The 24,962-nt window shown below is 39.7% G+C and overlaps 2 protein-coding genes across 2 annotated transcripts; both read left to right on the top strand.

Annotated features, from left to right (window-relative positions):
* The first annotated feature begins 21,024 nt into the window (after window positions 1-21,024).
* LOC110769512 (DUF3339-domain containing protein) lies at window positions 21,025-21,934 on the top strand. Its single transcript, XM_021973504.2, has one exon. It carries the CDS (start codon window positions 21,381-21,383, stop codon window positions 21,588-21,590), a length of 210 nt encoding a protein of 69 aa, XP_021829196.1. The 5' UTR covers window positions 21,025-21,380; the 3' UTR covers window positions 21,591-21,934.
* A 1,201-nt stretch (window positions 21,935-23,135) lies between these two features.
* LOC110769502 (uncharacterized) lies at window positions 23,136-23,703 on the top strand. The gene has a single exon (XM_021973491.2). The coding sequence runs from the start codon at window positions 23,313-23,315 to the stop codon at window positions 23,520-23,522; it is 210 nt and encodes a 69-aa protein (XP_021829183.1). The 5' UTR covers window positions 23,136-23,312; the 3' UTR covers window positions 23,523-23,703.
* Window positions 23,704-24,962: the final 1,259 nt, after the last annotated feature.

The raw sequence follows: 24,962 nt of genomic DNA, 5'->3' as shown, positions 1-24,962 counted from the left end.
AGTGGACATCCAGACGGCCAAACTAAAAGCTCCTATGGTCGAGACACCGAGCGCCAAGAAGAAATGATTTCAGTTTTTATTTATTTATTTATTTTTAAAGTTTTTTTTTTAATTTTTTTTTAAATTTATAAAAATGTTATGCTATCTCAAAGAGACGATTGACCCTAAATTTAAAGAATGACAATCAAACAAAAACACGAAAACCCAAACATGAAATTTTTATTAGTTAAGTAAACACACAAATAGCTGCTTCTTCTTTTAAGAGAAAAACTTAAGGATGACCAGTTAAGGGCCTCAGAAAACACAGCCAGGGGTTCCGGGAAGGTTGGAGGGGTCACAATGGTCCCGCTTAAAACCCGAACTTCTTAGATACCGAAGGTGCCGCCTAAAGAACTCCTAGACACTGTATAGACTGCAGTTGCTCACTGGAGTTACCAAAAATTTAGCTCCTTCAAAGAATATCCTATGAGTTTTAAATTATAAAACCTAATAAAAACAAAATAAATAAATAAATAAATAAAAACTGAAATAAACACGCAATTCAAACAAGAATTTAAAAGAAGAGATGGGATTCTTGCACCAGGTGTCCAAGACGCATCTTTAATTTTGTCTCTTCTTCCAACTAAATTCTTGAGAAACCTGACAAACAAGAAGAAAACAATTGAAAAAAAATAAAATAAAATAACAACTGAAAAAAAGCAAAAACACAAACATCAAAAAACAGGGAGGCAAAAGTAAGTGAAAGTGTAAGCATGCTCCCTTTTAAAAAAAAACGTGCTCGAAATTTGCTCCGGAAATGAAGGGATCCGAGAGAAAAGAGCACAGGATAGCACCCTCGAGATCCGAAGTGCTTTCGGCTCCCTCGTCTGTATAAGTCTATTTAAACTCATCTCGGTGAAGTAGAAGAGCACCCCGCATTTCTTCCTGCAAATTCAGAGAAAAACATCAAAAAATCCAAAAACAAAACAATGGCATCCTCATGCACTCACCTTGATGATCTTAACCTTGAATTGTCCCTTGCGCCACCGAATGCGCAGATAAGGGTTCCTCCAAACCATGTCTTCCCAAACTCCACATATCATCACGGTACGGCCTCAAACTTTGCTGAGATAATACCGAACTTTTCTGAGGCAATGCCGAACAGAGTAGCGCTGCTGGGAGGCATGATTGGTAACAAGCTCACACCGACAGATCATCTGCATGTGGCACAGAGGTCTGACAAGGCAGCGGTGGAGGAGTCCCACAATTTAACTGTACTCCACGCGGTCTCGGCTACCAATTTGGGCATGCGATTGCTGGCGAGAACACGGGAGTGTGCCGCGATGAGCGAGGAAATAGCTTCCTTGAAGGCTATGGTGGCGGACTTGCAGAAGCGGCTCTATTGTGCCAATCAGCACGTGGAAACACTGCAGAGAAAAAATGAGGACCATGTGGAGCTGCTGCAGATTCTGCAAGTAAGAGAAAACAGAGGCATGCCATGAAGATGAAGATGAAGATGAAGAAGTTGTTTTTATTTTTAATTTACTTGAATGTTTTTTTGTTTTTTTGTTTTAAACTTTTTATCTTTTTGAATGCAATGTTTGAATAAAAATGTGTTTTTAACACTCAGAAATAAACTAACTAACCACACCACGTAAATAAATAAACTAACCTAATAAAACAAAACAAAAAAAACATAAAAGAAAACCAAGAAGTTCCAAATTGAAATTTTTTTAATTTTTTTAATTTTTTTGGTTATTATTATTTACAACTAACTGACCACACAAAGAAAAAAAAACAACAAAGAAGTTCCAAATTGCAATTTACAAGGAAAAATAAAAACCCAAATTTCAATTTTCAATTTTTTTTTATTATAATTATTATTATTGTTTTTAAAACACACAAATATACAAGCAACTCACGGATGACCAGTTAAGGGCCTCAGAAAACACAGCCAGGGGATCCGGGAAGGTTGGAGGGGTCACAATGGTCCCGCTTAAAACCCAAACTTCTTAGACACCGAAGGTGTCGCCTAAAGAACTCCTAGACATTGTATTAACGGAAGTGCTCACTGGGGTTACCATAAGTCGGCTCATATGAAAAATCTTTTTTTTTTATTTTAAAATTTTTAAGATAAGAAATAAAAACAAATTAAGATAAAATGAAACAACAAACCATAAACAAAAATGAACTAAGTACTGTAAACAAATTCAAACAAACAACATAAATTGTTGTACTAAAAGAAACAAACCAAGAAACCAAAGAAAAAAAAAAGCACTTTCTATCACCCGTTTATCACCATTTGGACAGATTCGTTTCTATGTTTTTCAGCTTCGACCTCTGTTCAGTTTTTAGGCTATAACTTTCCAACCGTAAGTCCAAATTTTACGTTCTTTATATGGTTGGATTCAGCATAGAAAAACAAAGAACTCAACGCGGACCAAAAGGCAAAAACAACTACGAAAATAAACAGAATTCAAAGAAGAGAAAGGATTGAAATGCTCCCCCTTGAAGCGATTAGGTCGAGCATGGATGCACTTGGAGGTCGCGAATTCTCCCACTACTCCACACTTCCTATCTTTGAAGTTGCCATCTCTCTCCATTTTTATTGAGTTATTTACATTGCTAAAACAAACACATACAAAAACTTGAAACGGAATTAAAGGATTACGAAATATAAAAAAAAAACTAAAAATGAAAGGGAAAAATCAACACAAGTCCAATTCCATGCTTCAAAGCAACAAGCACCAATGGGTTGTGTAAGCTGGGACTTAAACCCAGTTCTCTTGCTTGTTGGGCAATTGTCATTTTCTGTTGGACTACAAACACAACTTGTCCATTAACGTCATTAACTTTAAAACTTGAAATTGTCTAGTTAAGAAAAAAAATTAAAGTAGGAAAGCCAAATAGAATCAAACAATGTTACCGATCCCCGGCAACGGCGCCAAAAACTTGTTGTGTAGATACAGCTGCACCAAAATGGATTCAGCTGCATCCTCAACTTGTGATACTCGCAAGTGCACGAGCCGTTCGGTAGTATAGCGTATGTCAGTGCGAGGTCGATCCCACGAGGATTGGTGATTGAATGATTCAATTCATTTTCCCTACACAAAACAGAAATGAAAAAGAAGGGAACAGTCATGCTGACGCCCTCGCTAGACTGGCTTCGGCAATCAACGACAAAGTGGGTCGAAAGATCCCGGTCGAGATACTGACCCTTCCGAGCACAGCCATTGCCGAGATCTGCGCCATAGAGTACAACAACACATGGATGTTGCCTATTCATGCTTACCTAACGAACGGCACCCTCCCTGCAGACAAGGCCAATGCCAGACAGCTGCGTTACCGATCGACAAGGTACATTGTCATCAACGACATTCTGTACAAACGTGGCTACTCGACCCCTACATGAAATGTATCACCGAAGAGCAGGACGAATATGTCCTTCGGGAGATCCACAGTGGTGTCTGCGGCGATCACTCCGGTTCTAAATTCCTGGCCCACAAGGCCTTCCGACAGGGATACTATTGGCCGTCAATGCATCGGGATGCAATAGCAATGGTGAAGAAGTGCGATAAATGCCAACGGTTCGGCAATATTCCCCACCTGCTTGCCGAACCCCTCACACCGATCGTAAGTCCATGGCCGTTCGCCCAATGGGGGCTCGACCTGATTGGTCCAATGCCACAGGGCAAGGGACAGGTTAAGTATGCAATTGTCGCCGTGGACTATTTCACGAAATGGATTGAGGCCAAAGTCCTAGCCACCATAACGGCGGCAAGAGTCGAAGAGTTTGTCTGGACCAATATCTATTGCCGCTTCGGCATCCCCTACGCCATCATCACTGATAACGGCAGACAGTTCGATTCGGAGCTCTTCAGGCAGTTCTGCACTCGCCTCAAAATCAACCTGTTCTTCGCCTCGCCAGCTCACCCACAATCGAACGGTTAGGTAGAAGCCATAAATAAAATCATTAAGAAACTCTTGAAACAGCAACTCAACAGTGCCAAGGGCGCCTGGCCAGAGAAGCTTCCCGAAGCTCTGTGGGCCATACGAACATCCTACCGAACCTCCACAGGGGAAACTCCCTTCAGCCTTGCATTCGGCTCAGAGGCCGTTGTCCCAGTTGAGATTGGTGAGTCTTCTTACCGAACGGAAAGCTTCGAGCCAAAGGCTAACGAGGCGGCACTCGCGTTGAGCCTGGATTTAATCGAGGAACACCGAACGGTAGCCAACCTTCGGACCGAAGCTTACAAACAGCGCGTCTCTCGGTACTACGACTCAAGGGTCAAACCGCGCTCCTTCAGAATCGGGGACTGGGTCATGCGCAAGGTTTCGCTTGCAACCAAAAACCCAACGGAAGGAACCCTCGGACCTTCCTGGGAAGGACCCTATGAAATCATCGGCATCCTTCGATCCGGCACCTACAGGCTCCGAGGCACAGATGGGAAGACCCTCGGACACCCATGGAATGTGGACCATCTCAAGAGTTATTTTAAATGAAGTCCCCTAGCCAACGGCAGGGAGGAATTTGTATTTTTGCCTACGGCACTTATATATAAAATGAGATTATTCATAGTTGCATATGTTTGAAACATTATAGCCTAAAACGGCACCTTTTTCAAAAAAAAATATTTCGGTAGGGCTCATTAGCTACGAGCCACAGCAACATTGCCTACGGCAATCAAAAGCTACGCTCTTTATTTTAACTACCGATTCAGAGATGCCTTGGCCATTTTTTACAATTTTTTGGCAACAAGCATTGGGTACGAGCCAACGGCAGTACCACGCTCTGGAATTGCCTACGGTATTCCCATCGAGCAAACTACAAAACTATTCGGTATCCTAGACTTGCCCACGGCATCTCCATGGACGAAAGGCTATTGGGACCTTGTTCCTACCGATGCGCGTGCTACTTGGGTTCTACCAAATAGGTATGAGCCAACGACAGTATCGCTACTTGGGTTTATCTACCGAAGGTTGGGACACTTCGCTAATCCAAGGCAAGTAAGCTCCTAAGTGGCCAACGGCCCAATCAGTTATTATCCTAAGCAGTTATTAGCCTACGGCAGTAACAAGCATTGAAAGAATTCAAACCAAACACAAGTGAAAACGCACTGTTTTGAAGAGAAAAATAACTTAAATTGAAAAGATGCCCTCGGCATCAATGTGTTCAGAAATTTTGCCAACGGCAATTAAAAATACATAACGAAACTACAAAAAACAAAAGTAGCTCAGGCCTCGGCAGTCCGATCTCCCTGGTTATCAGCAATCTCGACCACGGCGTCAACGGTGGCGTCAGGGGCACCCTCGGCATCAGGACCATCGGCATCTTCGGGGGCATCCTCCCCCTCATACTCCTCGATCATCTCTTCTGTAATACCTTCCGGTAGAGGAGGGGGATCGGCAGCAAAATTCAGGTTCAGCTTATGGCCTGGGTTAAACCGTTTGAAACGGTAGATGAGGTCCGCCATCTTGGCAGCCACTTCATTGTCCACCAAAGAAGTGAACTCAGTGGAGGAACGGTAGTTCCTAATCGCCTCACCAACGGCAGCCTCTATCTCCGCTGCCTTCGACCGCTCAGAAACCTCGAGTGCCGCCTGCACAGCCACCTTGGCACCCTCGGCATCCCTAACGGCCTGCTCCGCACCGTCCAGGGCCTCGCGCATCTCGGCAAGCTTCGCCTCGTGCGCCTGGATCTGCCGTTCGGCAGCATGCATATCCTCCACGAGATGGGCGTGGTCCTGGAGAGCCTTCGCAGCATCGGCAACCTTGGAGCGGCCGTCCTCATAGAGCCGTTTCGCGCGTTCGGCAGCTGTGATGGCCCTCTTCATGCACAGCCACATGTCCATCGACGCCTGAAAAAGGAAGCCACAAGTCAGTACCGAACGAAAGATAACAAAAACAAAAACACAATGGGAGTCAAAAGTTTACCGAGGCCTGGAGACGGAAGGCGCGCCCCGCCTCTTCCCGAAGAGCCCTCTTCGGCAGCTCATCGATCTCAGACAAATCCATCTGCGAACCCACGATCATATGGTTCGCAAACTGGACCGTCTTCGATGGGCAGGCAAGTGTGACCGCCTCGGTAGGCCCCTCATCGTCCTCAGCAGCGAAGACGGCCCTCGGCAGATCAGTAAGCTGCACTCTTTTGGGAGTTGAAGTAGCATCCAGGTCCACCGTCAACGGCCGCTTCCCAGAAGCTTTAGAGGTGGTCGCCTCGGCACCCCGCCTCGGACTGATTACCGGTTCTTCCACCGGCACCATTCTGCTAGCGGGCTCGGTATGGCACTGCCTGTGCCGTTCGGCAAGGGGCTGCTCCTCGGAGACTGCCTCTGAGACCCTCTCGGCAGAAGCCTCTGGCTGCCGTTTCTGCTTCTTCCCCTTCGCGAGCACCTGGAGGCGCCGCTTCGAGGTCTCTGACATTTTCTTAGCCTCGGCAGTCTTCCTGGCCTCTGACACTGCAAGAACGGAACGGTGGAGTTAGCCGAAGAAGTAAAAAATATATATATATATAAAAAAATCTCAAGTGAACTTACTCTCGGCAGGGTTCGTAAGACGGGCTCTGATGAGGTTCTCGGTGAGGAGGAACTGTGGGTATTCCCTGTCACCAGCAGGAACTTTCAGCCTCACCTTATCAATCTGCCGAAGATCTGACTGGGTTGCCGTTGGTTGCTTCAGTTTGCCTACAAAAAAACGAGACAGGTCAATCCATTGAACAAAAAAATCTTTTTTGACCTACCGATCGGCATGGTAACAACCTACCGGCAATCTGGAAAGTGGTTGGGATGTGGAAGCGAACGAGAACTCCCGAGGGCGACTCCCAATCGCCAGAAAGAAGAACCCGCCGATTCCTCCAGGACTTCTAGGAGGTTGGCACGGCCGCAAGAAAATGGCCCCTTTCGGAAGCCTTGAGACAGTTCGCCTGAACCCAGCCACCATGATCGGTACTCTTGGACTTGGTGATGCTGTACAGGTGGGAGAACTGCTCGTATGAAGGCCCCTCCTCATCGGCAAGTCCGAATGCCGTTACAACCCCCATCAGAACGGCCCAGAAGTTCGGATTGAACTGCCCTGGGGCATTGTAGGAAATTCAAAATATTTTTCCAAAGTTCATTTGAATATTAAACATGCATTTAAACAAATTAATCGCAGCGGAAGTCTATGGTGGTTGTTTAAATTCAAAAACAAAACTTCTTCCAAGTATCTTAAGCCATGAACATTGATATGTTTTTCATAAATGAAAATTCAAGAGAAAGGATAAGATCTAATTACCCTTGAAGCAATTATATGAACCAATTTGTGTTTGGTCTTCTCTTGATGATTTCCTCTTTGTTGATCTCCTCTTTGATCTCTTATCTTTGCTCCTTGATCTTTCTCCTCCATGTGAGCCACAAAAGTATATGGCCTCTAAGTCTCCACACCAATGGAACCTTGAGATGAGAATAAGTATCTTGAGAATACTTGGATGCTAGTGCAAGATTCTCAAGATTGGTTTCAATCTAAACCACTTTGAAAGATGAAAGTGTTTCACTCTTGAAAACTCTCTTTTTTCTCTCTTTGATCTCCCAAACCCATTTGGTTGATGTTGGATTGTGTTTGTGTGTTAATGAGCTTATGGAAACAATTCCCATACACATTCACTTAAGCATTTTCGGCCAAACCCCATTGGGCTTCCAAAATTGGGCCTTATGACACTTAAACCATAATATTTAGGTGTCTTAAGCCCTTGGGCTTGATACCCAACCATTTGGGCTTTCCGTTAACTATTACTTAGCCCAAATACGTTTTTACACGTAGTAAATCATCTACATCAAATCAATCAAATTGATTTCCTCATTCTCATTTGTATTACTCAAAGTTAACCATTTAAGGTGTGCGATCCATTAGGTTCTAATTAGCAAGGCAGTGGGAAAATATTAGAACTCTTTCTAACCAACTGGAATTAAAACCCCTTTTTAATTCTTCCTTTATTTGGATCGATCACAATCAATCCTAGGACTTCCACAAGCCAAGAGTGACATCTAGCAATATATCAAGGCTACCCAAGCTAACCAGAATAGATGAAGAACCTATTCAGTTGGAATTGCAATGCAATACGGTCCTTCTCTTATACAATGTTTCAAATCATATTATTAGGGTACGGATTGATTATGTCAAACCCCTAATATGATTTACAACCTCATGTGATTCGAAAGAACATGATTAAGAACAACTTTCTAAATCAAGCTCAAAATACTTTGGCCAAAGATTTACTGAATCACATCTTGAAACATTCTCCTTCTTTATCGAAAGTAGAGATTCCTTATTGTACATTCACATGCCCCTATGATGAATTAAGAGATCCCAACAACACTTAAGACAAATCTTTTACGGCTTGCCTTTAAGAGCTATCAAAGATCAATAACGCATCACATGACAACCATGATGCCTCAGGTCTAAGGACTAATTTGCATTATTGCAACTATGAGTTCTCGTTTGACATATAGATAAATACTCCATACGAGAACTACGGTTGATCGCGTTCAGTGTACTCATTTACTAATGAGCACCCACATACTTGTATTAGTATTAACTACACAAATGGTTTGAGACTAACCATCCTCCCAATTGAGCATACATAATATGCGCTAATCTTGACGGTTTATCAATGCCCATTTGATAACATATGATTAGGAACATTTTGGGATACTACAATTAGAGATTAAAGGTCTCATGAATCTAATCTTCTTTAGATTACTTTATCTCTTATTTAGCATACCTTGGACATTTGTTTCTTTACACGATGTAAAAGATAACAAAATAAATTTGCCCTTTATATATCATATACGAAATGTATTCTAAGGAGATCACATCAAATGTATTGGCTCTTAGGGCACATTTCTAACAATCTCCCACTTGCACTAGAGCCACATAGCCATGTATCTCATACCCATTATCTCTGTATGTCTATCCAGTTGTGACTGTGACATAGGCTTAGTGCGTGGATCTGTTACGTTGTTTGCAGATGCCCCATCTAATGGTAACATTTTTCTATGTGTTTGGATCTCTGATGAAACCTAGGTTCCTTGGCTTGAGCTATCGCCCCATTGTCATCACACAGTAAAGGTACTTGTGACATTATGGTTAGAACCACATTTAGTTCGGTAATGAACCTTTTATCCAAACAGATTTTATTGTAGCTTCTAAAGCGACAATGTAATCAACTTCAGTTGTTCTCTAACTAACTACGTATCCATTCAAAATGAAGACGTACCCTTAGGTGGATTTGCAATTGTTGATATTAGATACATTATCCAAATAAGTAAATGCTTCCACTTGCTACTCTGATGTTCCTCCCAAATGAGGAACATGTCCTTAGTCCTTCTTAAGTATTTAAGAACATACTTGACTGCTCCCAATTGATCTAATCATGGGCTTGATTTATATCTTCTAGTTATACTCGTATAACCAATATCATGTCTTGTACATGCTATGACATATATGAGAATCCCTATTGCATATGCATAAGAGATTTTACTCATCTGCTGTATCTCATAATGAGTTTTTGGACACATGCTCTTAGAAAAGTGAAGTCCATGTCGTACTGGAAGTAAACTTTTCTTAGACTGTTCCATATGAAATCTCCTTAGCATCTTATCAGCATACAAGGATTGAGATAATCCAATTATTCTCTTAGATTTATCAGGATAAATCTTTATCTCAAGTATGTAAGATGCTTCTTTAAAATCTTTCATTAAGAATGATTTTAATGAGTCACAGCTTCACTGAAGATATCATTCCTATATCGTTTCCGATAAGTAGTATGTCATATACATACATTACTAGGAATACTACCAAACTCCCACTGACCTTTTGTACACTCATTGGTCATCCAAGTTTTGTATGAAGTCAAACGATTTGACAACTTCATCAAATAAGATGTTTCAACTCCAAGAACCTTGCATCAACCCATAAATGGATCAATGTGGTTTGCATACCTTATGCTTATCAACTTCAGATATGAAGCCTTCAAGTTGATCTATAAATAGTTCTTCCTGAAGGTGGCCATTCAGAAAAGCCATCTTCACATCCATTTTGACAAATCTCATAATCATGGTATGCATCTATTGCAAGAAAAATCCGAATAAACTTTGTCATAGTGACAAGAGAAGGTTTCTTCATAGTCAATCCTTTCTCTCTGCTTGTAGCCCTTTGCTACTAGCCTTGCCTTGTAGGTTTCTAATTTCCCATCTAAGCCTATCTTCCTCTTAAAGATCCATTTATTCCCTATTGGTACAATACCAGGAGGAGGATCACTAGAGTCCAGACTTAGTTGGTATACATAGAATCCATTTCGGATTTCATGGCTCCAAGCCATTTCTATGAGTCAATGTCTGACATTGCCTCATTGTAGTTCGAAGGGTCTTCGATATCCTTACAATCACTTAGGAGATTCAACTTTCCTTTGTTGTCATGAAGGAAACTATAATACCTTTTAGGCATTCTCCTAACCCTACTTGAACTACGTGGAGTCTGTGTTACAACAGGTTGTGGATCTGGGACTGCATTTAGTTATCCGCATCTTGCCTTTTGACATATGCTGGACAACCCCAAATCTTAATCTAATCAAGACTTGGTTTCTTCCCAAATCACATTTCAAATGGAGTTTGGGGAACGGATTTTGGAAGGCACTCTATTTAGCAAATGAATTGCAGTTTCAAGTGCATATCCTTAAAAGGATATAGGTAAATCAGTACAGCTCATGAAACTCATTTTAGAAACTCCATTACGTTGTGGAATTCCTGGTGGAGTCCATCGTGATAAGATGCCATGTTCCTTAAGGTAATCAAGAAACTATGTGCTTAAGTATTCACATCCTCGATCGAATCTAAGGATTTTAATACTCTTGCCTGTTTGGTTTTCAACTTCATTTCTGAATTCCTGAAACTTTTCAAAATTCAGATTTATGCTTCATTAAGTATAAATACGCTAACCATGAATGATCATCGGTAAAGGTAATGAAGTATGAATAACCGCCCTCTGTGTTTGTATACAAAAAATCCACAAACATCTTAGTGAATTAATCCCAACAGTTCTGTAACTCTTTCTCCTTTACTAGTGAAAGGAGACTTGATCATTTTGCCATGTAGACAAAATTCACAAGTAGGCATAGGAACATGATCAAGTGATCCAAAAGGTTCCATCGTTTGCCATCCGGTGAATTCTATCTTGGCTAATGCCTCCAAGTTTAAGGTGTCACAATTTAGTTGATGTATCCACATCTCTAGGCCTCTCAGGTCTAGTTGCATCTTTATCCATATACAGTTAATGCTACCATTCATTTCTAAAATGAAAAGAGACCATCAATCAAAATTGCATAAGCAACGATTTGATTGATATGTGAAATAGAACAAAGCATTTTTTCAAACAAAACATCAAATCCATCTCTTAAATAATAGAGACGGATATTAAGTTCTTTACACATCCAGAAATGAAATAACAATTATTTCAAATTCAGGTCTTCTTCGGATGGTAGTTTGAGATGTTAGGTGCCTATTGCATTGGCAACTACATTAGTGCTATTTCCCACGGTTAGCACCATTTCTCATTTTCCAAGTCTTCTACTCCCACTAGTCCATGCACACAATTGCATATATGTTGACTAGCTCCTGAATCAACTATTCAGTTTAGAAGCTTTAACTGTAATAACTAATTTTAGAACAAGAGAGTGACCTTCTAAAGGTTTTTCTCTTGAGGCTTGCAAGACATCTCTTGCAATTTCTCTTCCAATGTCCATTCTTGCCACAGTGAAAAACAAATATCTTTCAGTTACTTGTCTTTCTTTTGTATTCTTTCTTCCTTGGGTTTTTGGAAAACCTTTCTTCTTCTTTCCTTTATCCTTACCTTTTGTTTGGATTTGGAAGAAGAAGAACCCTTCTAAAAATTGCAACTATCCTCTTAACCCTTTATCTTTTGAGATATTCATTTAAGCTACTATAGCTATGTTGAGTAGCTCATATAGGGTATCATTCATCTTTCCCATATTATAGTTCATAACATACTGGGATTAACTGATGATATGGATGAAAGAAAGAATCTTGTTGAACTTCAACATCAAAGAAAAATCCATATTTTCCAATATCTTATGTAATGATATTACATTGAGATCATGTTGATTAACCGGGAACCCACTTACCATTCTTGTCATAACAAGTTCACATATGGTAATGTAAGCTATGAGTAGCTTCACCTTTTCATGGATGCCAACATGTAACTTTTACCTCGGTTGTCATCCGACACATGCTTCTTATAAGCCTTTGTCTTCTCCTCAATGGCATATGGACCAAGAGGGGTATATGGTGGGGTTTTTCTTATACACAACTAATCTTATCCAATTATAGGACAACTTGGTGTTTGTGCATCAAACCGGATAGTTCGTGTCATCTTGGACGTTTGAGTCAAGTATCTTTGAGATCGGGTTTGTGATGGTTAATTTGAAATTCTGCAAAACGTAAATAGATTTTAATTTAGATTAATCTTCTACCAAGGACTTAGGGTCTTTAAGTCATGATGGTAGCTCCCACTATTTTTGGCAAATTTCATATCCCTCCTGAAATCCGAGAGTTTCCGTTGAAACTCTTAGTGGGGATGGGAGTCTCACTTTCACATAGTTTTCCTCAACCTAACAGTTTGTTGGATTGCTATGATACTAATGAGAGGATACTCTTATCCAATCACATCATTAATGTGAATACCCATCACTATGGCCTCTAGAGAACTAGACCTCAACCTAACAGTTTGTTGGTTTCGTTCGTCTTAGTTAAGTTATTCCCACCATGCTTGTGGGTATAGGGTTTCAAGTATAACCTCAACCTAACAGTTTGTTGGCCACACTCGTTATCTATCCGCACTACATCAAGTATGTGTAATAGGCTTCCCTTGGATGGTTACAAGTACTGGATGTTGCCTCACTGAGGTACAACAAGGTGTAAATGTGCCACCCAATAAGAGACTACCACGGTGGAAGGCCACAAAATAGCATTCAAAGTGCCATTTCGCTTATCAACTTAATATTGCTTTGAGGGTAGTTAAATTGGTCTCATTTTAATCCAATTTTAATCCTGTTAAAATTACCTATCTAATCTCATTAAATGGTTCCCATTGCAATATATTAGTAGCACATAATACTCACACTAAATGTTTTAGAAATCATTTGCTTGAGATAGTGGAAATACATGATACTACTAATTGATTAATTATCATCATTACCGAACATTCCAATTGCATTGGGCTTGTAGGATGATTATGGACTTTCTTGTTGATCCAACACGAGCCACCATGTTGGATCATGGTCTTGGATGGTGATTCATTTTAATTACGCGCGCATAAAAATAAATTAGGCATGAAAGCCATTTCATTATTACATAGCCAATCAAAATCGAATACATATCCAATAAGCGGCCAATCACATAGCTCAATTGTTTGGTCTAAGTCCATAACCATCCTTTAATTATTTAAACGCTTTAAACAATTAAACTAGCAATGTAAAAACATGCTCTTGGGTTGCATACATATATATGGGTTTAATTCAAGTGGTAACCATATTCAAATAAAATAAATTTACCATGGAGTGAAAACATTTTACTACAATAGTAAATGTAATTGTGGAAACCTTTTAGGCATAGTTACATTTATCATATATTGCAACTATGTCTAAAACTATTCAACAATTAATAATGGATCCAAAGTTGATCCACTAGGGTGTGGGGTTAAAGCATGCATTTGTAAAATACAAAGTGGTGATCATGATTTTTCCAACAAGTGAATAATCATGAATGTGACTAGGTAGGCCAACCACACTCACCAAAGTAATCAAAATTAATTTTAGTGTGATAGGTAAATAATTAGTGATAGGAATAATTTGATCAACTTTTGCATTTTATATCAAATCACCATCATTTACATCTAGATAGTCCCCACACACTCACCAAAGTAATCTTATTAATTTTAGTGTGGTGGGTAAATGTTTATTGAGTGGAAACATTTTTGAAAAACTTTTAATTTTATAATAAAACATCATCATCATCTTTTGACCTATTTTGGTGGAAAATTCCACTAAACACAATCATCAAAATTAGTCACATAACTTATGGATCAAAAAGATCCCATAACAAGAACATCAAGAACACCAAGAACATGCATATGAACTAATATGAATGTTCATGCTATTTCCGGAAAAATCCATATTCCATTTTAACCATCTCATGCTCTTAATATCATATATTTCATGAAGTTAAAATCATGGGGTTTTAATGCAACTATGCTCTAATATTCATACATACAATTATGAATACAAAGAGAGCATAAATCATCAAAACATAAATCCGGAAATTCAAAATCCCAAACAACCCATTTCACTCCATTTGATTTTTATTCAATCATATCAAAATAAATCAAGTATAACTATTATACTTTTAAATGAATTCACAACCCATATATGCATCTCTAAACCCCAAAAACATATCAAGTTCATGACCTATGGCTCTGATACCAATTGTAGAAAATTCAAAATATTTTTCCAAAGTTCATTTGAATATTAAACATGCATTTAAACAAATTAATCGCAGCGGAAGTCTATGGTGGTTGTTTAAATTCAAAAACAAAACTTCTTCCAAGTATCTTAAGCCATGAACATTGATATGTTTTTCATAAATGAAAATTCAAGAGAAAGGATAAGATCTAATTACCCTTGAAGCAATTATATGAACCAATTTGTGTTTGGTCTTCTCTTGATGATTTCCTCTTTGTTGATCTCCTCTTTGATCTCTTATCTTTGCTCCTTGATCTTTCTCCTCCATGTGAGCCACAAAAGTATATGGCCTCTAAGTCTCCACACCAATGGAACCTTGAGATGAGAATAAGTATCTTGAGAATACTTGGATGCTAGTGCAAGATTCTCAAGATTGGTTTCAATCTAAACCACTTTGAAAGATGAAAGTGTTTCACTCTTGAAAACTCTCTTTTTTCTCTCTTTGATCTCCCAAACCCATTTGGTTGATGTTGGATTGTGTTTGTGTGTTAATGAGCTTATGGAAACAATTCCCATACACATTCACTTAAGCATTTTCGGCCAAACCCCATTGGGCTTCCAAAATTGGGCCTTATGACACTTAAACCATAATATTTAGGTGTCTTAAGCCCTTGGGCTTGATACCCAACCATTTGGGCTTTCCGTTAACTATTACTTAGCCCAAATACGTTTTTACACGTAGTAAATCATCTACATCAAATCAATCAAATTGATTTCCTCATTCTCATTTGTATTACTCAAAGTTAACCATTTAAGGTGTGCGATCCATTAGGTTCTAATTAGCAAGGCAGTGGGAAAATATTAGAACTCTTTCTAACCAACTGGAATTAAAACCCCTTTTTAATTCTTCCTTTATTTGGATCGATCACAATCAATCCTAGGACTTCCACAAGCCAAGAGTGACATCTAGCAATATATCAAGGCTACCCAAGCTAACCAGAATAGATGAAGAACCTATTCAGTTGGAATTGCAATGCAATACGGTCCTTCTCTTATACAATGTTTCAAATCATATTATTAGGGTACGGATTGATTATGTCAAACCCCTAATATGATTTACAACCTCATGTGATTCGAAAGAACATGATTAAGAACAACTTTCTAAATCAAGCTCAAAATACTTTGGCCAAAGATTTACTGAATCACATCTTGAAACATTCTCCTTCTTTATCGAAAGTAGAGATTCCTTATTGTACATTCACATGCCCCTATGATGAATTAAGAGATCCCAACAACACTTAAGACAAATCTTTTACGGCTTGCCTTTAAGAGCTATCAAAGATCAATAACGCATCACATGACAACCATGATGCCTCAGGTCTAAGGACTAATTTGCATTATTGCAACTATGAGTTCTCGTTTGACATATAGATAAATACTCCATACGAGAACTACGGTTGATCGCGTTCAGTGTACTCATTTACTAATGAGCACCCACATACTTGTATTAGTGTCAACTACACAAATGGTTTGAGACTAACCATCCTCCCAATTGAGCATACATAATATGCGCTAATCTTGACGGTTTATCAATGCCCATTTGATAACATATGATTAGGAACATTTTGGGATACTACAATTAGAGATTAAAGGTCTCATGAATCTAATCTTCTTTAGATTACTTTATCTCTTATTTAGCATACCTTGGACATTTGTTTCTTTACACGATGTAAAAGATAACAAAATAAATTTGCCCTTTATATATCATATACGAAATGTATTCTAAGGAGATCACATCAAATGTATTGGCTCTTAGGGCACATTTCTAACAGGCATACCCAATCTAAGCCAGGATCCGTTGAACTGGAGGCTGCAACGGCAGCCTAACGCCCTGCTGAAGGACATCGGTGAAGAACGCAACCTCGCCGTCCTTAGGGCTGCTCAGGGATTCGGTAGGGCTCGGGATCCTCATCCCTACCGAATTGGGGATCATGTACTCTGCCCTAATCCTCGCCAACTCACGGTATGTCAGCTTATTGGGCGGTAGGTAATCTACATCGAAGAGCTGCTCCCTCGCTACCCCCATCGAAATCCTTTGATTCCCGATGTTCACTATTGTTACCCTCGGTAGGGTAACTGGCTCGGAAGACTCTTCACGGCCAGAGGTGGAAGCCTCCTCACAGTGACTAGAAAATGCCTCTGGCATCCGAGCGTCTTCCACCTGTGGTTCGGGATGCGGGCCCAACCCAGCTTGACGACCGTCGCTAAACACGACCGCCAACGGTAGGGGCTGCCCCTTACCGATCCCATGAGTGGGCGCAGGTCTGAACCTCTCGCCAACGACCTCAACCTCAGAGTCACTATCACTCTCGGTATCTTGGCCAATCTCCTCACTTTCGGTATCCCTTCGCCTATCTGGAGACTCCTCCTCAAATGCGTTGGGCTCACTCTCGAACCCCGACTCGCTATCAGACATCTACAAAAACAACGGAAGGAAACTAAGGGCCATACAAGGAGCTATCTTACCGATGCCTACGTCTCTACCTATGGCAACTAGACTACCGAACCACACCCCACTTGCATAAAGTTCTAAGTCTAGTTCAAACCATGGAATGACGTATGCACAATGAAAGAAAAAATAGCAAAGTTACCGAACGGTACCTTGTGTGAATTAGAATGTAAGGGCAAGAATCGCTCTGTCTTCCGTTTGCTTTCACCGGAAATCGTCTCTGGTACCGAATCAAGTCGCCGAAAATCGCCTCTGTTACCGTTTGCTCTAGCCGGAAATCGCCTGGACAGAGCTCTCGCCTCACTCACAAATGCAAAGTGAGTTTTGCCTCAGAGACTCCCTCTATTTATAGGGCAAAAGTTGCAACGGTACGCCTCGAGATACCAAACGGCGCATTAATGGCGCCGCTCCGCGTGATAAGACACACCACGTGTCGTGCGCTGAGTGGAACCTCTGACAGCACGCTGGGTGCAGAAGACGAAGCGTCATTCTGTCCCATCACTACCCCTCACTGTGCACGAAGTCGCATGAGAAAAGATCAAACTCGCCCAAGTTAACAAGAAATCGGCACCAAGATTGCCGAACGGTAACCCTCGAAGTGGCGACTCTTGGGTTTCCCGGCAAGTTTTTTGAACGAATCGGCACCAAGACAGAACCCCAGTGTGCCTCCTTGATAACCTACCGAACGGTAGGACAACTTAGCGGCTACCGAAGAACAAACAAGTCCCCGACCGAGAAATCTCGCTCGAGAACTTGGGGGACTCCTGTTTACACTCAGAATAAACAGCCAATAAGGGCGAGACACGTGGAGGAAACTGGGCTTGGTCAGAGGCGCCCTCGGCACTCTACCTACCGATCTCTCCATTAGGGCAACGCCCTCTCCTGGGACACGTGGCACGCTCCCAAGCGACGTCCACAGTCCCACATCGAAATTATCAACAAAATGCACACCTCCCAAGGCCTATAAAAGGAGGCCAACTATCCCAAAATGGAGGTAATCAGAACTAACGGCATACAAGCCTATTGATCTGTCAGTTAAACTTTCTATTCCCGAACTTACTTAAGCATCGGAGAGCCTTCGCCCGGTACCACACCGGTGCCCTAGGTCTTACTGTGCGTTTGCTCATATTGCAGATTGCACAGACTACCGAGGCATCAAGGATACCGAAGGCACAAAATTACTAAGTTGACCCTCAATATGAAATAGGACAATATGCTAAAATATGAAACTTAATATGAGAATATTTGTTTGGGGGAATTTTCTGCATATACTTCTCCTTGTAGGAGGTCATAATTATAATACAACATAGCCTTATTGCCCAAGTAAATAATAAATTTCTATTTCTATTTATAGTAAGAAATAAGGAATTAAAGTAAATCAAATATATTTATAATGGGAATCCTTGGTGTGTAAAGAAAGAAAGTTAATGGTCCACAAGTCACGCCAACACAATATACCTACAACATATGATAATATATCTACAAGAGTATATCATATACCTCTACCATAGGATGAAAAAAAATAAAAATTATTATTTTGTTGTATCTCCAAAATAATAAATTGTCCTAAAATTATGGGATTTATTAACCTATGTATATCCCTATATTAAAATAATAATAAAATCTCATAATAATGGTCCTATGAATTAATTTTCTACGTGGTTTAGTTTGCTGCGATTTTGACATTTGCAAAATGACTTATGTCACATACCGACAACAAAGTAGTGGTCCAATTGAATCATGCTACAAAACTTTTACCCAAAAGAAGAAGAAGAAAAAGAAAAGACATGATAACAAAATATTATTATAAGGTAGCATTATCATGGAGAGTCTTGAAACTCAGAAGAGGTCAATTTGTTGACTGGTCACAAATTGACTTTCTATGATTGTGGAAATGAAAACCGTTGACTTTGGGACTTGGTAGCATTCCCATAGTACTTATTAAAAGGAAGAAGAAAAAATAAAATAAAATCCCATAATTATGACCAAAATCTGGTGTCCACTCCGTACAGAAACTATTGGTACACCATAGTATATGATGTATTAGTTGGTGTTCAAAGTGGCTAGCTGGTAAACCTAGGAGCTTACCATTCTGGACCCCAGTTATTGAGAGGGTGGAACGAAGGCTAGAAGGATGGAGCAAGGCTTTGTTATCTAGAGGGGGAAAACTGACATTAATTCAAGCAGTGCTGAGCAGCTTACCAATCTATTATTTATCTTTATTCCGAATTCCTGTTAGTGTGGCAAAGAGTTTGGAGAAGATAATGAGGAATTTCCTATGGGAGGGTGTGGAGGAAGGTAAGAAAGATCATTTGGTGAAGTGGGAGGTAGTGTCCTTACCAAAGGAAAAAGGAGGTCTTGGGATAGGAAATCTAAGGAAACGTAATGAGGCCTTACTGGGGAAATGGCTTTGGAGATTTCAAACGGAAACCAACACCCTCTGGTACGATGTGATCAAGAGTAAATACGGTTTGCAGCTGAACGGTTGGGATGCTAAAATAAAATCAAACGGATCCAGCCGCTGCCCTTGGACAGAAATAATTAAAGGGTTGGGACCTTTTGCTGCGTGTTGCTGCATCAAATTGGGCAACGGTACGAGAGTAAGGTTTTGGGAAGATGTATGGCTGGGAGATACAGCTCTGGGGGAGAGGTTTCCACGCCTGTTTCGAATATCTCGCAAAAAGAATGCCAAAGTTGCAGACATCTGCACAGACACGATTTCCCGTCCGATGAATTGGGATTTTGGGTTTCGTAGGAATCTAAGGGATGAGGAAGATGAAGAATTGCCTGAGCTGCTATTAAGTTTGGATCCTGTTGTGCTGGACCCAAGCAGAAGTGATACCAGAACATGGAACCTGGATTCTTCAGGAGCATTCTCTTGCAAATCTTTCTTTAGACAATTGATGGTTAGACCCCAACCATCCTTCTTTTCTTCTGCCTCTGCAATTATTTGGAAGGCTAAAGTCCCCCCCAAGGTAAGAATACTAGTTTGGCTAATTGCTCATGGAAGAATTAATACCTGTGATTGGCTTCAAAGGAAAAGGCCCGGTTGGTATTTCTCCCCTAACTGGTGCGTGTTGTGCAAAAAAGACAGCGAAACTGTGGACCATCTGTTTGTGCGTTGTCCTTTTGCCTCATCCTTATGGGCTAAACTTTTTAAGGCAGCAGGACTAACGTGGGGCAGTTTCGCATCATGTAACGCAGTGCTCGAAGCTAGATCGATTTTTTTTGGTGGTAAGAGAAAGGGTTTAGTGTTGGGAAATTGTGCCATGATGGCAACCTTTTGGGTAATTTGGGGGGAAAGGAATAGGAGAATTTTTGAGGATGTGGTTGGAGACGAGATACAGCAGCTATGGGATCGTATACGATTATGGACCTCACTTTGGGCTTCTGTTTCAACTGAGTTTAGGGACATTAGTTTCCAGCTCATCCACCTAGATTGGAAAGCAGCAGTTCTGTAGTGTAGAGACTTAATTCTATGCTTTTGGTGGCCTACTCGGCCATCTCGTGTTTGTTTTATCTTTCTCTTTATGGAATATATTGTTTCTTTTCAAAAAAAAAAAAAAAAAAAAGTGGCTAGCTGCTAGCTAGCAATCTAATAATAAGCTCCTCTCTTTTTTTTTTGGCTTTTTGGTTAAGATAGAATTAAGAAGATTGATCAGATGGAATTCATCTATTTTTGTCTGCTCTTTCAATCTTTCCTGAAAAGTTCTTGTCACAAAGTGATTAAGTAAGTTAACTTGATTAACCAAACATTGTAAATTGTTTCAGCTTGTTCCTGAGTGTAACGAGGGGTTATAATGAGGGGGACTTTAATAGTCGTCAGATTAATTATAGAGCCATTGTTGAGAAACCAGATTGAACCCTTCAACACACTCCCTTGAACCCTTCTGCATTTCCTCAGTGTGAGCCCAACCCAATGAAAAAAGATAATAATAAACAAAAAATAGAAAGAAAAAAAACTGGAGAAGGAGGAGCCCTTGTATAATTGTATTAGTGATGGCCCAGCAGCATTAAATGGGAAAGAAGCCTAACAAGCAAGCAATACTTGACTCAGTGGCTCTTATTCCTCGTCACATGGCGAAAACAGAGAGACTAGAAAGAAACACACAAACACAAATGGGACGGCGGAGAGTGAATCCAAGTGACTTGTTTTCCCAAGCCTCCCCCCCACACACTCTCTTCTCTCTTTATCTCATTTCCAATTCACTTCCAGTCTGCCAGTCAATGTTTGTTTTCTTCCAATCAAAGTCTTCTTCTCTTCTCCATATATAACTTACAACCCCCAAATCCAAACCTACCATTTCTCATTGCAGCATTTTTGGTACCAACTTAACTTTCTTTGTTCCAGCAGAACACAGAGAGAGAGAGAGAGTTTTAAGGATGTCTGATTGGGGCCCGGTGTTCGTGGCAGTGATTCTGTTTGTGCTGTTGTCTCCAGGTCTGCTTTTCCAGTTGCCTGGGCGCCATGGCTGCGTGGAGTTTGGGAACTTTCAAACAAGTGGTGCAGCCATCATGGTTCACTCCCTCCTCTACTTTGCTCTCATTTGCGTCTTCTTGTTGGCCATCAAGGTCCATTTTTACCTTGGTTAACTATTTACCAGCTCCGCTGTTTTTGTGGTGAAAATGGGACACCAAGGAAACAAGAAGAAGATGTGACCAACTTTGTTTTGTACCAACAGAGTCCGGGGAATAATTAGTCTGTTGGTCTTCCATTGTAACTTATTAGTTACAGTTAATGTTGTGTCTGTGAACTAAATATTGTTTAGTAATAATATCTAAGTGAGGGGGCTTTGATTGATTGAAAATTGTGTGTTCTTTGTGCCATGTTTTCATTGGCTTGTGGTTACTGCTTAAGACCTATAAACTTGTTGACCACCAAGTTCTGTTCTTGCTGAATGAAATTAGTTTTACTTGTTTTGGGTTGTGAAATTAAACTAGTGGTAAAATCTTGGATGATTGTAGTTTCGATTTGGATCACTGGATATGCCTATTTCATTGCTGATTGGCTTAGCTCACTCACGGATAAAGCAGCAGCCTCCAATGACAGTGGAGGTGTGGTCCATGTATTATTGTAAACCTTAACATTTCCAAAAAACACACACACATATAATATATATATTATTGGATGAAGTTCATCTTACTTAGGGTAAAAGCAACACTGTGATAAAAGAGTAAATTACCAGTTTGAGCCTTCAAAGAGGGTAAATTACTTGCACCACAATCAATTGCAGACAATCTAGAAATGTTAACAATGATCCATAACCAACATATCTGTTGGAAGTTTGAATGAAATTCAAGAACTTTTATCCCACATTGGTAAAAGAAAGAAAAATGAGGTCTTTATAAGTGTGTTAGTCTCACACTTAATAAATGGAAGTTGAGCCAAGTGGAAGCTAATTGGGCTTTAAATTTGATTTGAGTTTTGAATATTATATAAAGTCCGAGAAGGGGTGAAATTACTTTATTTAGGATATTGCATTAAATTTGCAAGCCTCTATCTCGAATTCAAGTCAGTTTCACTTATTTATTGTTTATTGTATTACAAATTACATATTCTTACAAATACAATTTCGTTGGTACATATATATGTAGTTCATACAACTCATCAAATTTATTAGATTTATCGGAATTTGGCAACACTGTGTCTACATATATATGTAGTTACTCATACTGAGATTGATATTATTATGTTGGAGACATCAGATCAGACATGCAAATTCAGAAAAAAGTAGGGGTCAATGTTGTTTCAATAAAAACCAGAGGATCCAATTGCAACTCTGCAGGAATTTTGAGGGCTATAATTGGTTCTTTATTTGTTCAGTGAACACTGAAGAAGAAGAGCCTTTTGAGTGAAGAACAAGGAATTAATTAAAGTAAAGAATATGAATAACTTGTATATGATATTAGGGTGTCATAATCAAAAGGATTAAGGAGGAGGATCATTGAGCACACCTGTTAAAAGGGTTTTGTTCGTGACGTTGCTCCATTGCCATGTGTCTAATTAGCATCCTCCACAAGGCACCGACCTCAATCAATCTTTAAGAAATAAACAAAAGTTAGAAGAAAAAGTTGAGGTCTTATATTAAGCATTTTGGTTTACATATATATATATATATATATATAAGCTGGCAGAAGATTTCTTCTTCCACACTGATTCTCCTTCTTTTGAACATTCCTTTCTTCAGTTGCTCAATTACTCTTTGATTCTTTTCTTCCTTCCCTTTTAAAAGAAGGGCGCACAGAAAATCTTGGTGACAGTCAAAACACAAACAAAGAGAAGTAAACGAAAGAAGTAAGAAGAAGAAGATAACAATGGCGGATTGGGGGCCGGTGGTGATAGCAGTGGTGCTGTTCGTGCTGCTAAGTCCAGGGCTGTTGTTCCAGCTGCCTGGGAGGGGAAGAGTGGTGGAGTTCGGGAGCATGCATACAAGTGGGATTTCCATCCTCGTCCACACCATCATCTTCTTTGGCCTCCTCACCATCTTCCTCATCGCTGTTGGCGTTCACATCTACACTGGATGAGACCATATGCCTATTTATCTACCGATTTGGTTTTAGGATTTCCGGTTTTCATTTTTTAATGCTTGTTTGACAGGATTTTACTACTGCTTTGACTTATTCAGATTGTTGGTTTGTTTTCAACATTGTGTGGAATTCTAGTTTTTTAGAAGATGAAGCAATGAAACAAATAATGGTTAATCAATGGGATCATATTTTATGTTTATTAAAATAGAAATTGCCTTTTGTAATTTATTGCTAATTCGTAAATATTTATGTATTAGAAAGCACTTTTGTTCATAAGCGCCCGTGTATATATCTATTAAGCAAGGGGTTGAAAAACAAAACACTTGTTTGGACCAAAATTAGCACAACCCAATTTCTGCCATCAATCAATGGTTGATTTTGTGGTGAGTAGATTAAAGCCCAGTTGTCAAAACCAACAAAAAAAATGGCCAAAACTTAACAAATTCATGTCCAAAGGCCCAAAAGCCCATCGGATAGCGCTGGATGTTAAAGAAGCATTGACCAACGATTAGTCAACCAGAAAAGACAAGGATTCATCGGATGATAAAGTACGTCCAATGAAGATTATAGAAATCAATTAATGTTTATAAAGCCAAATTAAATGGCTGTTAAAAACAGATAATGGTTGAATCCCCCAAAATAACAAGTTTATTTCTAGCCAAATTAAATGGCTGTTAAAAACAGATAATAATTGAATCCCCCAAAATAACAAGTTTATTTCTTTTCTTAAAACTCATAAATTAACAGAAAATGTTAATTTGTGAATTAAAAGGAAAATCAAGGTTTCTACCAACACGTGGTGTTTCATTATTGGTTCCGAAAAAGAAATTATTGAGTTAAATAAACAAAGATTAGAGGATTTGTTTATTTAAAGGTTTTTAGTTAATCCCAGAAGACCGTTGCTTTTATTTGGTTAAAGGTGCGAACATCCAATTTTGAACTCAAAGTTGACCTCGACAACTAATGGAAAGTCAGACGGTAGAAGGAAGGCAAGACAACTACATTAAATATGATTTGAACTGTGAAGATCAACCGCACCAACTTGCTTAAACTAGCTAAATCACAAGAACTAAGAAAAAATCATAGGTCCGCCAAACTCACTTGTAGGGAAAAAATTGGTACTTAGTGAGAACACTCCTTTGCCAAGTGTACAAAACCAAGGAACCAAAAAGGCTATAAACAACCGAAAGAGATTTGATTCAAGGGACAACCAATCTTTCCCAAGAATAAACAACTTATTTGAACAAACTTCAAATACACTCGACTCAAACAACTTTTCAAATGCGTCTCATAGTAGACCAAAGGCAAAGACTTGAATCAAATCCTCTCATAATTTGGAGTTCATAGTTGACAACCCCTCATTGGAATTCTCTTCTTTTCCCAAACACATACTCTATCTAATTCCCAGTTGACAACGCCTGATTGGAATTACGGTGC

The sequence above is a fragment of the Prunus avium genome, chromosome 1 (genome assembly GCF_965620075.1).
Source record: "Prunus avium chromosome 1, drPruAviu1.hap1.1, whole genome shotgun sequence".
NCBI lineage: Eukaryota > Viridiplantae > Streptophyta > Magnoliopsida > Rosales > Rosaceae > Prunus > Prunus avium.
The sequence above is the reverse complement of the archived record's forward strand: the minus strand, read 5'-3'. Positions and strand labels throughout refer to the sequence as shown.